The sequence below is a fragment of the Spizellomyces punctatus genome (assembly GCF_000182565.1).
Source record: "Spizellomyces punctatus DAOM BR117 chromosome Unknown supercont1.16, whole genome shotgun sequence".
NCBI classification, from domain to species: Eukaryota; Fungi; Chytridiomycota; class Chytridiomycetes; order Spizellomycetales; family Spizellomycetaceae; genus Spizellomyces; species Spizellomyces punctatus.
In genome coordinates this window covers 541600-556943 of record NW_015971552.1, presented here as the reverse complement: position 1 = coordinate 556943, position 15344 = coordinate 541600, and the positions used below count along the sequence as shown (strand labels likewise).

At 49.2% G+C, this 15344-nt stretch overlaps 3 protein-coding genes across 3 annotated transcripts; 2 read left to right on the top strand and 1 right to left on the bottom strand.

Annotated features, from left to right (window-relative positions):
- On the bottom strand, window positions 1–4272 carry SPPG_07647 (uncharacterized protein). The gene is made up of 8 exons (XM_016755806.1): window positions 3966–4272; window positions 3005–3844; window positions 2518–2897; window positions 2168–2431; window positions 1481–2082; window positions 1071–1375; window positions 385–966; window positions 1–265 (listed from the first exon to the last, which is right to left on the bottom strand). Exons 1-8 carry the CDS (start codon window positions 4204–4206, stop codon window positions 135–137), a joined length of 3345 nt encoding a protein of 1114 aa, XP_016605298.1. The 5' UTR covers window positions 4207–4272; the 3' UTR covers window positions 1–134.
- Window positions 4273–4572: 300 nt separating this feature from the next.
- SPPG_09485 (uncharacterized protein) lies at window positions 4573–7437 on the top strand (the record flags this gene model as incomplete). Its single annotated transcript, XM_016757652.1, has 6 exons — window positions 4573–5150; window positions 5232–5533; window positions 5624–5815; window positions 5894–6055; window positions 6121–6500; window positions 6606–7437. The coding sequence occupies 6 exons, from the start codon at window positions 4573–4575 to the stop codon at window positions 7110–7112; spliced, it is 2121 nt and encodes a 706-aa protein (XP_016605297.1). The 3' UTR covers window positions 7113–7437.
- Window positions 7438–7871: 434 nt separating this feature from the next.
- On the top strand, window positions 7872–12961 carry SPPG_07644 (uncharacterized protein; the record flags this gene model as incomplete). The annotated part of the gene is made up of 17 exons (XM_016755805.1): window positions 7872–8805; window positions 8869–9001; window positions 9053–9132; window positions 9203–9346; window positions 9406–9750; window positions 9821–9844; window positions 9911–10162; window positions 10233–10448; window positions 10523–10931; window positions 11016–11130; window positions 11214–11238; window positions 11297–11377; window positions 11446–11510; window positions 11578–12163; window positions 12238–12414; window positions 12482–12622; window positions 12699–12961. The coding sequence occupies 17 exons, from the start codon at window positions 7872–7874 to the stop codon at window positions 12959–12961; spliced, it is 3990 nt and encodes a 1329-aa protein (XP_016605296.1).
- Window positions 12962–15344: the final 2383 nt, after the last annotated feature.

The following is a 15344-nucleotide window of genomic DNA, read 5'->3' as shown; positions in this document are numbered from 1 at the left end:
AAACAGAAGCATTTCCAAAGTCTACGTCTTGCATTTCTATCTCTACTAAATCTATGCCCGAAAGTACTAAGCATCACACACTTGTAACCTGAGCGGATATAACAATGTCGTGTCTCAATCGCGTGTGATCCTGTCTAACAGGTTCCCTTGGGTTGCAGCTGACTGTTGCAGCAAGTATAAATGGCCGGATCGTAGCACGCCGGCCCGCAACGTCTCGGAGCAACGTTTGGACATAGCTGACCATCACAGCATACATATTGTGTTACTATATGGTAACCCCGATGATTACAGAAGAAGTATGGACGATAGCCGGGAACGAACAGAACATTGAGTAACCATTTTTCATCAAAATAAACGAGGAAAACGCCTTCTGAGCATCCTTACCATCGTATACTCCGCAATTAGTAGAACGGCATTCCCCATTTGAAGGAGGTGATGGTATGGTCGTCGTCGTGGCCGAGGGAGTGGCAGTATGACCTGCACTGGTAGTAGATGACGGAGGAACTACTGTAGGTTTCTGAGTGGGTGGGAGAATGGTGTGAATCGTTGTCGAGGGAGGCGTGGCTGGCGTGTTGGCAAAGATGCCAGCTGCATACGGAAGGTCGACTGCCGCTGGGTTGTATTTCATGAGATCCCACAGATCCTTTAAGGTGCTCGCAGGCGCGGGGGCATCGGCAACGCGCACTGGAAGGGCAGCTGCCGCAACCCGGGCGGTTCCGGGTGTTGGAGGACGGGATGCTGTAGCATTCAGTGGCTGGTCATGAGTGATGGCTGCGGTAGAGTTTGGGAAATTATCGCCAGACGTGAGAGATGTAGAGTTTCGGAAAGCAGCCACTCCAGGCCTCTGACGTCGAGTAAGACCGCTACTTCCAGCACCCACTGTAATGTCATTCAAATTGAGAGATGCGATAGTTGAGCCCACATCGGGACCATTTTTGCAATTCTTGAAATCATCCGCAAAATGCTCTGAAATAGGGCAGGAATGGATGTTCGCAGCGGAATCCATCCGTAGAAAGTCAGATCAGAACACGAAAAGAAGCAGCCGCGCCCCACACCTTGCTAGCACGCACCAGTATGGACATCGGCACAATTGTTGACCACGTCTCCCCAGCGGCCGTCTGAGCCGCAGTGTCGCACTATCGATCCTTCTCCGTATGGGCAATTGTAGGAACTCGTCTGCCCAGCTGCGGTCGTTCTCCAGCGGCCGTCAGCGGTACAAAACCCTGTATTGGGAGTCTCTGTATTGGCATTGCCTGTAACAGAGAGAAGCAATACACCATCCGGATCGAGGTCGAGAGACCAAATGGCGACACCTGGGAGACATTGTTTGGCGGCGATGCCCATCTTTGCTTGAATTGTTTCGTGGTTTTCATATCTGTGAAAGGCCGGAGGTGCATATTATAAAGGACGGCATGGTGAGTTAGTGAAAGTTGGTTAACTTAAATCCACATCTAGAACAACGATCAGATCGTCTGCTTACGAGATCCATTGATCACCAGAACTTGCTACGGCGCTCATGCTAGTTTTGTCTACCGCAGTTTGCGTCCGATCGAGGGCCTGCACCTCGGAGTAACTGATGAACCCAGGGACGTTAGTGCACACGCCCGGTTTCCCGGCACTGGAATACGGACATCCCGGGTCGATGCAATCAGGACGCATCAACGTGTACGAACGACCGTAGAACGCAATTCCCATGACAAGTTTTTCCCGTGGAACACCGGCTTTGAGATACGCTCGCAGAGCATTGTCGATATCAAATTTGTTAGCGTGCGGCTGGACGCCCAAGGATTCGCTGCCCCACGCATTGGGTGGTGGCCGATTGTCGACGGGATTCGCCGGTTGGTTAACGGCGGGAGAGGCTCCATGAAAGTCGTAGGTCATCAAGTTGATCCAGTCAACATTTTCTTTTAACGTCTTCAGATCATATTCAGCAAGGTTCAATTGAGTTGGGGGAGCCGTGACAGTAATGATCAGTTTGAGATTGCTGCGGTCAAAAGCCTGACGGAGTTCCTTGAGAAATTGCACAAAGTTTGCGGGGTCAGAATCCCTACCACCCCGCGCCGGGCCTGGATACTCCCAGTCCTATTAATTCCAAGACGCAGAAGAAAGGGGCACTGTTAAGACAGTAGAGAGTGATGAGCATTGACGACAGGACGAATCAACGTACAAAGTCAATTCCGTCGAATCCACGTCCAGGGATTGTCCGCACAATATCGCCAATGAGCGTGGCTCGATTGGCCGGAGACGAGACCATGTCGGAAAATCGTGTTTCCGTCCCAGATCCTGGATTATTGAAGGCCCATCCACCAATTGACCACAAGGTCTTCAAGTTCCCGTTCGAACTCTTGAGTCCATTGAACCTCTTGATGAGATCGTCATCCTCGTTTCGAGTGGTGGTAAGCTTGAAGTCAACGGATATCGCACCGAATGCCTAAATGTGGAAGACGAGTCTGTCAGAGAGAGACTCACACAGATCTGATTATGCTCTGTGGAATCCACATCAATAAGTAACCTTACATAGTTCAGATGAGTAAAACCGGTCGGTCGGAGGTCTTCCGGGGCCATCGCTTTCAACGTCCCTTTGCAGTTGGGCAGGTTTTCCCCTCGTCCGTACGCCGTATTGCTATAGTACCCGACAACAATGGTCAAAGGAGGTGACGCACATGTTCCAGGGCCAGGGAAATCGTCCAAGCTGTTACAGTTGGACTGACACCCGTCACCGCATTCTGTCTCTGTGACTCCACAGGTCCCGAATGAAGAGCAGCATGCATTGTTGGGACACTCCTTTCCATTTGCTTCCTTCCCGCACTCGGCCGCTGGACAGAATGTTATATGGTAATCGGCGTTTCGGCAATTGAACGTCGAGGAAAAGTCGTCAAACTGCCACGAATAAGCAACTGAAGATTACAATGATTTGTCAAAAAGTATGAATACAGGTAAAGGAAGGCAGACGATGTTCCCAAGAACATCCAGAATGGCCACCCAAAGTGCACGAGGAACTCACGCGGACACCTGTCTTTGAAGACTTTGTCGTATCGGGTAGGCCATGGGCCGGGCTCCTTGACAGAAGGCCAGTCCTCCACATAGCATCGCTTCCCCTCGGCCTCAGGACGCTTATCGACCTTTGCGTAGCAGTGGTTGTAAGTTCCTGTTGGGTCACAGGTGCATCCAACAAGCGACCTCTTGACTTGATCGTCAAAGAGGGGCTTCAAAGGGTCAGGATGCAACGTCCTCTGGACGAGGTCTTCCACAGCGTTATGGATACTCCCGCATGCCACGATTCTTTTCCCGTCACTACTCATAAAGGCCAACTCGGGGGGACAGTATTTGGAAATGTCCATCCTGCACGCCGCGTTTCCGCAGTCAAATTTGGGCTCAACCATATCGGGATCGTTGATTTTATCACCTCCCACAACTGCGACAGCGATTCCAATGTTGTGACCATCTACTTGAGACAAGTCGTAGTAATCAAGGTTTTTGTACCCGTGCAAAGTAAATTCGACGATGGTGTATGGCGGCACTCCTCCATTGCCCTTGCATTGCACGCCGTAGCCGTTTTCTTTGATGCCGCACGTGCCTGTTTCACAAAAGACTTTTCCATTGTTGATCTTGCAGCCCGTCCGCGGCCAGATCCGTCCGGATTCCCAATTATATGGAACGTGAACGGTTACAGTCGTACCCGGTCCCATTCCAAATCCTCCGTCGGCCGGGACAGGATCGCCGAATTTTCCCTGAAGAGCCGGCCACACTTTGTGCGGACATCTGTTGGTCATTGTAATCTTCTTCGTTTGGCCAGTAGGAGTTCCAATGTCCGTGATATCCGCGGGCAGTATCTCAGCATCGGCTTTGTGCGTAAAGATATGTGGATAAGTTAGTGACTTTGAGGGGAGAACCAGTCGGAAGGCGGAAGGAGGACGAAAGGTAACCCACAGACCAAACCCTTTCCCCTCCCATGAGACACTTACGATCGTTGGGGTTATACCCGGGGCCTTGAACCAACAAAGGTGTTCCATCTGGAGCGTTTACACAGTGATATTCGCCCAAAGCCGGGTCGAAACAGTCCTCTCCACAAGTGATGAGACCTGCAGCGCATCTCTTTGACAAGTGCACTTTGTTCTTTGTTTTGTTGTAGTTCGTGCTAGACGGTGACCCAGTGGTCCCGCCCACCACCAGCAACAGAGCCAGGGATACTGCCAGGATGCGCATCGTAGGCAGCAACCGGAATGGCCCAAGCACTAGGGAATTGGGAAGAACAGCGTCCTGCAAGCAACTGCTTTCCAATCATGTGACTGAAGCACGAAGGCAAGCCAAGCCATGATTCTAAAAAACTTTTTTTATGGATGAATTCCATTCCGCCCGAGTCCGTGGGACAAATCCCCCCGATCAAAACTTTTTCTCCACGATTTAGTTCTTGTTGTAGGCGCAGATCTGCATCCAATCATGTGAAATGCTTCCCCGCCGAGCGTGTTGAGCAGCGTGTTTGTCTTCCGGGATATTCCCTCGCATTGTCGCCTGGAGCTTCTCGCTCTCAGTGCCACGAGCAACAGCTGTCCATCTTTCTGTCGCTGCTCCATGCTTTTTTTCACAGCACGGCAGGCCGCCGCCGTCCTCGTAGCTTTCGTATTGGCGGCAGCAAATGACGTTTCCATCGCTGCTATCCCGTCTTCCTTTGCCCTCTTTACTCCGAATGATCTCGCCGCGTTCAAGGTTCCCACGCCTGCTTGCGCTGCCGCCCTGGGAATGCAGCTGCAGTGCAGCCGCGCGGCTGTTTTTGGAAACCTCTCCTCATTGAATCAAGACGCAGAACGCGCGGCTTTCTGCGATCCCAAGGGCGCTTGTCAGCAGTCCTTACAGGCCCTTAACCTTCAGGTCCAGAAGGACTGTCCCATGGATTTTATGCTGGGTCCTACTGCCAACATTGCTTATATCCTCCGCCATCTCGTTCTTTCGTCTGCACTCCCCTGTGCAAATGACGCTGCGTCCGGTGCAAATTGTGTCAAGCAGGTCAAAGATGTCTTGTCGAAAATCGATCCAAAGGCTAACATTTTCGATGTACTGGACAAAAAGTTTGCTTGTGGTTGCTTCCTCGCCGCAACCCTGTTGAGGAAACCGGTCGATGCCAATGCCCAGCAGATGTTATACATTTTGAGGTATGGCAACCTCTTACATGTAGTTTGTTGTGGTTCATGGCTTATTTACTACTTTCTAACTACCCACTTTACGTATTACAGAACTCGGATTTGCGGCGAAAATTCCGTTCAAGATGCAGTTGAAACCATCCTCCTGCCCACAATCCCCAACCTGCCCTATGTTCCTCCTCTGCAACCGGCAAACTCCTCGATGACCTTTGATGCTTACGCTGCATCGCCTCAAGCCGAACAATGCGGGCCTGCGGCAGCCACCCCGTTATGTCCGAATGGTCAATGCTGCAGCTTGAAAGGACTTTGCGGCTCAGGTCCCGACTTTTGCGGTCCTGACAACTGCCGCTACGGATATGGACCTTGTACACACAGGACTGTCGACCCAAAAGCTAGTAAGTAACTTTTATGTGTTATCACTCAATATACTTGCTTTCTTTTTTCTCGAACTTTGAACGTAAATCTCACAATTGCGCCAATTTTAGTATGTGGCGCTACTTCTGCCAACTTTGCTGTTTGTCCAACCGGCTGCTGCAACGGACAGGGCCTTTGTGGATTGGGCTTTGCTGATTGCATGCTAGCGGATCCACAAAAGCCTTCCCAAAATGGCGCACCCACGGGATGTCAGATAGGCTTTGGACCAGGCCAATGTACTCAATTTTTCAACCAGAATCATCGTAAGCATTTGCCTGCCAACCTGTTCGTTAGGCTTTGAAAACACCATAGAATCATGTTGCTAATTACTTTTGTTTTAGAATGTGGTCCTTACGCGACTGCGGAAAATAGGAGATGTCCCAAAGGAACGTGCTGTGATACATCTATTGGCCAATGCGGGACTTTCCGCAGTTTTTGTGATCGCACCACATGTAATCCAATTTACGGAGATTGTGGCCCCCAGACATTTGACAAGACCGCAGGTATCTTCTCAGATGATCCGATTGCTCGTCGCGCATTACCTATGCTAAATACGGTACCATTTCAGTCTGCGGCTTCACAAGTGTAAATCAGACTTCCTGTGGGCCAACCGCCTGCTGTGGTAAGGCAGGTCAGTGCGCCGCGTCGTCCGAATACTGTAGTCCTTCCCAGTGTCAGGAAGGTTTTGGCGCCTGCGGGTGGCCCTTGGACATCAAGTGTTCCGCAGCCACTATGATGTCGCAAGACGGGGTGAATTATATTGGAAACTGGACTGCAACCCCAGCTAACGCAAGTGCTACGATACCCTGTGCAAATGGTAATGCGAACGGCAATGTTACCGCTGAGTGTCTATCGAACGGCTTGTGGGGAAAGGTGGTATCCACATGCAATCCTCCGATCGTTGTCTGCCCGACAGCGGCAGGATGGACGAGTAAACTGGCTGGACAGGTAACGTATCTAAACTATTCCTCGTGATACTGTTTATCAGATCCACTGTACAAAGTTGTCAATTATGGCTATTTCTCATATGCTTTGGTCTAAAATTACACACAGAACGCAACTCAATCTTGCTCAAACGGTTTTGCCGGTAACATGACGGCTCGGTGTAATCCAGATGGTATATGGGCTACCCCCGACACCTCCCAGTGCTATCGCATAGGATGCCCGGCATTTGACGTGTTTCCCGCAACGCCTTTCAATGGAATCGCAAGTGCTCCATGTCCCGTTCTCTTCAGTGGCAATCAAACGGCACGCTGCCTTCCAAGTGGCAAATGGACTACCGTCGATACGTCGCAGTGTGTTTGGAGCAAGGAGTCGACTTGCGTCTCGGATGTGTTCCCGCGCACGCCACTGGGACAGAACGCCACGGGCCCCTGTCCTTCGCCTTTGGTAGGAAATCAAACGGCTCTTTGTGGGCCGGCAGGTATCTGGGCTCCTGCGGATACCCAAAAATGCATCACACCGACGAATACTCTGTCGACTACAAGAACCGCTATACACTTGACCACTGTGCCCCCTCAGGTTACGGTGCCACCTGTTCCTTCTCCCCGTCCCACTTGATTGCAAAGTGCGCGGCCACTATGCCTGTTTATGTTGGAACTAATCAAATGTACCCTCTTTCTTTTATGACGAATGCCATAACCTCAAAATTCTTCTAAGTAGCAGACGCATCTCAGAGTTTGCAAATGGCCAATGTAATAATCTGTAGACTTGATATACTAGATAGACGTTTTTATAGAACCAGCTTTGATCGTAAAGAAATAAGAATGAAGAAGGTGCGCGGCTTTGAAGATCACGTGGAAAGATCCCTGAGAATAACCAAGCGTTTTGTTTCCCATGGAGCCACGTGTGTGGAATATTACTTGAGAATTTAAGCCACGGAAGAATGGACGAGTTCGATAATTCAGGGACACGGGGAACCAGGATTCAGGGAAATGAAAGCAACAAATTTACCAAAAATTTGTCTTGCGGACTCGATCGCCAAGCCGGAAAGCCGCTTTGTTTATGTTGGGCTTTGTGGCTTGCTTTTTTCTCCCCGCATGCTTCTTCTCTTTTACATTTCCATTTCAAATCCTTCCAAAGTTTGCAAAAGGAAAGATCTCACTTGTACCACAAGCCTTTTTTGCATTGCATGCACTCCACGAATAATGACGCTTGCACTGCAGTGCCATTTTGCCGGGGATTAACGATGGCCTTATGGAGGGGAATGCTCATACAAGCAAGGATTAGCAAAGGGCTGCTCATTGTGCAAACTGACACTGTCACGTCCTCATAGTCTCTGCGACAGCGACAAGGATGTGTCGCATGCGGATGAGGGCAATGAACTCAACACCGCGACTAGTGCTTCTGCTGCTGTTGGGCCTTTTCAGCAGCGGCGCCATCCTGCAATCAACAGCCCAGCAGCCTGTGTATGATCTTTCGGACCATCTCGTCAACCATTTGGCCAATCGTGCCATCACACGTCACAGGCATAAATCCGGAAGAGACAATTACTTGAGGGTCTTGCAAGCGTACGATGGCAACGGCGATGGCTCATTGGATCGAGAGGAGATTTTGGCTATGATAAATTCCATCGACAAAAGTGTCGGCAAAAAAGCCGACAATGAAGAAGTGCCCAAGTTTGTGCATATCAAGCGTGCGGTGGGCCTTCACGACTTTGCTGACGAAGACTTGGTGGAGCAGATCATGGTTCATGTTGGCAACACTGGGACCCTGCGACACGAGACTCTTAGTAGTATGGCCGCAGACGCCAAGCTGCGAGACGAGAACAACGACGTGTACGGTGCCACTTGCGATCTGATCGACCGAAAGGTTCAAGAACTGGGTCCTTCCAGCTGTGATTTGGAGCTTCGAGCCGCTTTGAGCATTTGCATGAAACACGCCAGCATCTTGAGTTCCCTGGAATGTCTTTCCACCGCGAAGGCCCAAGATCTTTGCAGTTGTTTCGATACCAGCCAATTTACCAAGCGCGATTTCATGCCCATCGAGATGAGTACGGTCATCGCCGCCCATACGCACGAGCTAATTGCGCGTGCCGACTCATTTGAAATGACAAACTGGCCCTATGAACTCCTCGACGGCCCCTCTCGAAGCAGGTTGACGCCAGCAAGAATGCCTAAACTTCAGAGAATAGGCCTTGCCGTCCTAAAAGCGGTGATCAGGGGCGGCGCCAGGATAGTCTTTACTGCGTTGCGGATCGGTGGTGTCGTCCTTGGTCCCGTTGGTATTCCAATTGCTGCTGTGGAAATATTTGGTAGGTCTTGCTGTTCCTTTTTGATATTATTCGTGTATAGAACATTTCATCGCACTGCGACAGAATTTTGCGTCTTATCTCCTGCCATTTTTATGTTCACCGTTATCCTGATTGATAGTCGAGGTTTTGACCGTGCTTCTCAGTATCATTTTAACGGCGCTGCATATCAACTATTTTTCCTGCGACATCACTTCCGGTCGGTGCATTAACCCTGCTTCTACACATCTTCATTATTCGACTTGGTTAGCTTTGTTCTCACCTTGGCGGGCACTGTTACTTGGTTTGTAGAGGATTTCAGACATCCGATTGAAACACTTCGATCAACGGGTATAGGAAAAGAATGATGTTATGCTGTCTTGCTTGATTGCATTTCTTATCATAGAACTTGGTCCGTCAGGGGATCTGCTGCCAGTGGATTTTGTTGTCTGGTCCACCGATCAACCAGCTCCTAAATGCTCCTTATTACTGTACTGGTCCGATTCGTGCGGCTTTCAATCAACTGGGGCTAGTCATACCTGCTCACACGACGGTCGCCGAGTTCGTGAGTTTCCATGCTCCGCTTAGCGTACGCAGACAGATTTGTTTATCCAGTTTTTTCAGATGGCAATTCATGCGTCGACATTGGTCGTGATGGGAGTTGCGGTTGTGGGGATTTTCCACTTCTTTGGTGTTCATCGCTGTGCTGGAAAGTTACTGAAGGATGCTGTTGTGAGGCATTAAAGTTCCGGGACCCGGTTCCCGGAAGTTTAGCGGCAGCTTCTTCCTTTGAGGAACCTCTTGGGTCCGTGTCGGATTGCGCCAAACTTTGCGTCCACTCACCGGGTTGCTCGGCATTTTCGGTAATGCCCAATGAGGACGATGCCAACAAGGCCGTTTGCCGCATTTCTACGACAGATTCGGTTGCCATCGAGCGAAATGACGCTGCAACTACGTTTTATAGCAAGGGTAATGACATTGTTTTCACGCTTCCCACCTGGCCCACCTCTTCCGAGCTCATATCGCTCTTTCTCCATAGGTGCTTCGGATGAGTTTGCCGGCGGTATGTAGGTGGTATTAGATCAAGGGTCATTAGGACATTGTTGAAACTGATCTTTTCGTTATGTAGGTGTTACATTCCGTGACATTGTTCAAACTTTGAAAGTGATGTATAATTCGGATACGTGCGATACAGGCGGCCGCTGGGACGCTGCAATTAAACAAGTAGGCCTGGCGCTGATGGTTATGGGGAACTGTTTGCGGCGCGTGGTGGATGTATTCCCTCAGCTTATTAACAGCATGATATCCGATTACACCAACGTCGGAGACTTTGATACTGCCGTTGTCAAATTGAGAAAGTACCTGGCAGCAGGTTTAACAGGTACAAGACGTTTTGCTTGATGATTATATTGAAAATGTGGTGATAGGCTCATGCATGCAATCAAAACCAGCCCAGCGCGAGGTTGTGCGGGGTTGCGCATATCTGGACAATCCTGAAGGTCTTGCAGCCTTTGCTGCTATGAACATATACACTGCCTCTCGCGGGATCAATATGGTCCCGGTGGCTGAAGACCTTTTGGGTCGGGCGACTGCGACAGGCCTTAACCCTAGCAATGGCTATTGGAACGGTAATCCTTCAACAGGAGTAAATGAGCAGAATCAAATTCGTAAGTTAGAGACCATGGTAGCCCCTACTTTCGAAACTTTTTTTCTTTGCAGTCCTGATGCGTCAAACACGCAGTCACGACCAGAGGCAGACGATCTCGCTCAGACTTTGAAGATGATGACCCGGTAGACCCCGACAATCCGGATGACCCACCTGAAGACGGCCCCGATCCGCCAGAGGACCCAGGTGAAGATGATCCCGACAAGGATTACGAGGACGCTGACAAGGATCCAAACGGAGAACCGTTTCTGAAGAGGTTTCGTGGGTTGTTGTGCGTTAGGGTGACAGTCACTGTCACTAGAAGACCAGTGCCTCAAGAGGTTGAGTGGATCAACCTGTATGTCGTCAATGATGGACAAGCTGATTCCATGGTCCAAGAACATGTCCGATATGAATGTCAGAACCTGATGCAAAATGGGGTGCCAGTCGTATGGAGCAGTACTAATGTCAAAGCCTATCCCAACGCGTGCACGCTGAAGGAAAGGTCAGTTACCACAACCTTTTTTGAGCAGTTGTGTAGTTCTCCGTCTCATAGAAAGTATTGTCATCGCTTCTTGCTCTGATTTAGACGTCGCATTTGGGTAGACGGAGGTAAAACACACACGAGATCAACTGAGGTCTTCAAGCAACAGCTTGGACCTATCGTTATTGATGGTACCGAAAAGGACTACTATTTCGATGAGGTACGGTGGGGATGGGATGGTCCCATTTGCGGCTTGCCATGAATTCTCTCAATTTTACATACGATTGACCCCATACGTTGCAGATTATGGTTACGCACAATGACGAAGGTAACGTAGTCTTCTGAGTTTGGGAGCAACCGCACAAATTGCTCAAGATATGTCTCAGATCACTTTGCGTCGTTTTTGAAAGTACTCAGATCTGGCGGTGACAATCTCGGACCTAGGGGACGTTGGGTCCCTCTTCAAGGTAGGGTCCTGAAAAGGATAGCGACCTCCACAGTCTGCTGAATGAATCTGTTATTGTTCGGCCTTTAGCTCCAATGACCTGGAATAACCCCATGGATATATCAACGAGAACCATCGTCAGTGCGACCGAGCATGTAAGTAGAATGGACGCTGATTCTAGAATGGTTAGCTTCCCGACTCTAAGCCATCATCATCCGACAGAACGATTACACAAAGGCTGTAAATTTCCTTGCCCACTCCGTAGTTCCGCTCATTGGTCCCAAAGCAAAGACTTTTCGACTACCTGACACAAAGAAAAAATGGAGGGATATCATTACTGCTGCCGGTCTCACGCCTCCGAACGAGCCGTGGGTGGACAGCATGGCATTGGTCAATCCTGACTCTGCAGGAAAGCAAGGCCATGCCTTCACATCCATTTTGTTTGAGCTGTGGCAACGCTCCAGCGACAATGGTTTACAAGTTTCACCTGGTTATGTCGGCGGTCGACCTCCTGGTCAAAGTTTTAGATTGGCAGTTTCCGGAAGTACCGATGTCTTGTGGCCGCCGACCCGTCAGCTTACCGACATATATGGGAGGCGGTCTTTCGGAGGCACTAGACCTGATAGGGTCACGACTCAAGAGCCCCTTGTGACAAGATCCTTCTCAAGTTATGTTGCAGATGAACAATGCATGCCGGCAGAAAATGCCCCCCTAGGAATTGCACCCGTATGTTCAAGCAGCCCATTTGTCGCTCTTGATGAGAGAGAGCTCCCGGATAGCAAACTCGACGTGGCACCTCTAAAAAATTGTGAGAGGCTGAAGTTTGTGCCTCGGGGTCAATGGAGCTATTCTTACTATTTGCATTTTATTTTTAACGGTCAGATATCAGCATTGTCACCCAGCCTCATCTTGGAGCTGTGAAACTGCTTCTGACAGGTGATGTGATTGCCCAAAGTTTCGCAAGGTTTACAACCGGGAGAGATTCGCACTTGGTGAAGGTTGCTCACCACGGCAGTAAAAACACCGGCAGTAGAGCTGATGTTTCTGGTTTTACAAACGGTAGGTTGAACCTTGTCGGACGCTTTTGACTACTACCGCCTGATGCAATACTAATCTGCATGAGTAGCCGATGTTTTTGTGATCACTGGCAAATGGAGAGGCGGTAGGGTTGACGGGGACCATCCCTACGCGGTCAAATTCATTCTCTGGATTATCCAGGAGCACTTCAAAGTGAGAGCCGACAATACTTTACGCATATACGTTCTTGGTAAGATACCGTGAATATTAGTTATACTCGTGGCGCCTTCTCAAAGGATCTTACATACAACGTCCGGCATTACAAGATGCTCCTTCGGACTCCAACATCCCCAACACGGCTTTCAGAAGATTCAAAGATCCAACATTTCGCCCGGCAGACTGCAACTTTGAGATCTGGCGGACGAATTCAAAAAAGGCAGGCTTTTTCAAGTTCTCCACAAAGTCCACCGCTGACGACTCTGGTTCTCCCATCGACAAAGTCGTCGATGGCGCCGTACTCATGGATTTTGGTTCAAAGCCTGCCAAAGGCAATTGCAATCTGTCATGGGATAGCACCGACAATTTTTAGACTGGGTCTTTATATTGACACGCAGAATCTCATCAATTATGAGAGAACGCCAATACCTTATATTAGATAGTGTGCGTAGAGTATAACCATAGATTTAGACGTAGTAGAAAAGCATATAGCGCATCTGTGTATATTTTCACCATACATCATTAGTTCTACTCAGGCACAGGCACTGATTATCTGACTGTGAAGTCACGAAGTCACGAATATGCCCTGCTCTAGTGTCTGTACCAATAAATCTTCTGTGAATCTCTTTAAACAGCAAATATATCTTCGATTGCATTAAAGACATATACAGAGAAAGTGGTGATGAAACTATTGGGAGAACGCCAATGACAGTTCCCAGATTCAAGATCAATCCTTTTCAAACCTATGGGGTCACCAATAGTTGCTGCGCTGAATAGAAGAAAATAGATTTAAACTAGACTTTGAATGTTGCGGTATCGATCCTAAGCTAGAAGCGTTCTGGACGGTGGGGGACCCTATACTACAAATTTATCTTCGACTGAATCCAAATGGAAACCCCTCGGTGTGATCGCGAAGGAAGTTCTGTGTATGCTGAAGCAGGAATATCTACAAGCAGCTCCTTAGGGCGACTCTAGAGGACAAGTATTATGTTTCATGATTTTAACTAAGAGGCTGATCACACCCGATTCCTTAAAGTCCCAAATTTTGGGTTCTTCCAGGATTATGTGGCTAGTTACATGGTGATTGTACGCATATATCGCATAATTATACATCCACTTTTTTTCTGAATTCTGATGTGCGTATGTTATGCCAGCACCTATAGCAACATCTATGGGCGTCCACCGACAGTGTTCTGTGCTTATTACTCTAGGATGTTTGGCAATGTTGACAACCCTGTGCTCAATGCCCGCTTCATCAACATCAACTCATTGCGTAACGACTGATCGCTTCACAGGTGGTACCGGCAGGATATGGGCACTTGCAGCATATTGCAGATTAGCTCCTCACCCGCCATCAATCAACACTGGTATCCATCCCTATCTTTTGATAGCCATTCGTATAATGTTCAACGGAGTCATTCCGGTTGCATTGAGGATAGGGATGTTCTTGCCATCCAAGATACGACATGTAATCAGTTGACGATAGATGCGCTCGATGACTGGGGAATCGCCCCTGTGCTGATATCGTTCGTTCTAGGCCCGTAGTTAAACCTTTCTTGGCCGGTAGCATTTTTATCTCGCGCGGAGAGAGTCTTTATCTGATATTGTCCAAAAATTGAGAGGCAAAGTTAGACAATATCTGCAAGACAGTGCCTTGGGAGAAACTTTTAGTCTTTTTGGCTCTTTGTGAACGTTGGGATATTGCCGGTAATGTGCCATCGGCCAGCGGTTTAGGAACATTTTGTTGGGTTACTGTCCATATTTGCAAATATCTTGCTCAGTTGCGTTCATGTCTGACATTTTCCTTTAGGAGTAAACACCGCACTCGCATTCGCTGACTCAAACTTATGTCGTTATGCTTCGTTAACGGGTAATAATGAGTTTATTAAATGTGCGATCTTTCTCATCATCAACGGTAGATCAGTGATCATCCCCAAATTGATTCACCTTCCCGTCGGCAGCACCAGCAGTATTTCATACCTCCAACGGTGAGGGAAACCTCGCCGTTTCACGCCGCTGGCTGCTAACACGTCCCTCTTTTCCTCCCGCACGTCTCCCCGTTTCTCAGTATAGCAGCAGTGCGGGAAACTCCCAGTTTATTCAAAGAGCGACATGTTATCAATTGGAATTTTGAGGAGTTTTCCTCAAGGACCATGCTCACTAACATGGGGACGCATCGATGGTCGCCACGGCCCCGCGGCCTGCTAACCAGACTGCCTCGGCTCCTGTCGGTCATCTGGAGGTGTCAAATCCCATGGCCATCATCGGTCGCGACCCAAACGATATCCTGGCGTACTATCAAGCCCCCAGACGCTGGCAGAAAAAAAACAGAGTTCTCGACCTGACACTCCACCCACTTTTGCCACCTCTCCCTTCAACCCTCAACCATTACGTGGTGTCCAAAGACAAACGAAGACCGCAGAGGAATCCTGCCAGCCAAGATGGACTCCCCAAAGCAGGACTCCACCTACTCTCTCCCCCTTTCCCGCACGGCTACACCCAAGGGTCACCAGAAGCTCAGGATATCTTCAGATGCTACCCTCGGGGTAACCCTCTCGCTCCCGACACGTTATCACGTCGCGATCATCCCTGGAGAACAAACGCAGAACTATGGATCATTTGTCGTATCGGTACACTATAATGCCAGCGGACCAGACGGGCCCTCACTTCCGCAATTCAATGTCTTTCTCTCTGACGCTGCGCTTGCAAAGAGTGGTTCGCATTCGCCCACGGCATACATCTGGCGAGGAATAGGG

Excerpts from the sequence above, each read along its gene's own strand:
- SPPG_07647 (XM_016755806.1), bottom strand. The coding sequence starts at position 4,206 with ATGCGCATCCTGGCAGTATCCCTGGCTCTGTTGCTGGTGGTGGGCGGG. Across the intron at positions 2,083-2,167 it reads GATTCGACGGAATTGACTTT|GACTGGGAGTATCCAGGCCC; the intron begins GTACGTTGATTC and ends TGGAATTAATAG. Across the intron at positions 1,376-1,480 it reads TCTGGTGATCAATGGATCTC|ATATGAAAACCACGAAACAA; the intron begins GTAAGCAGACGA and ends GGCCTTTCACAG.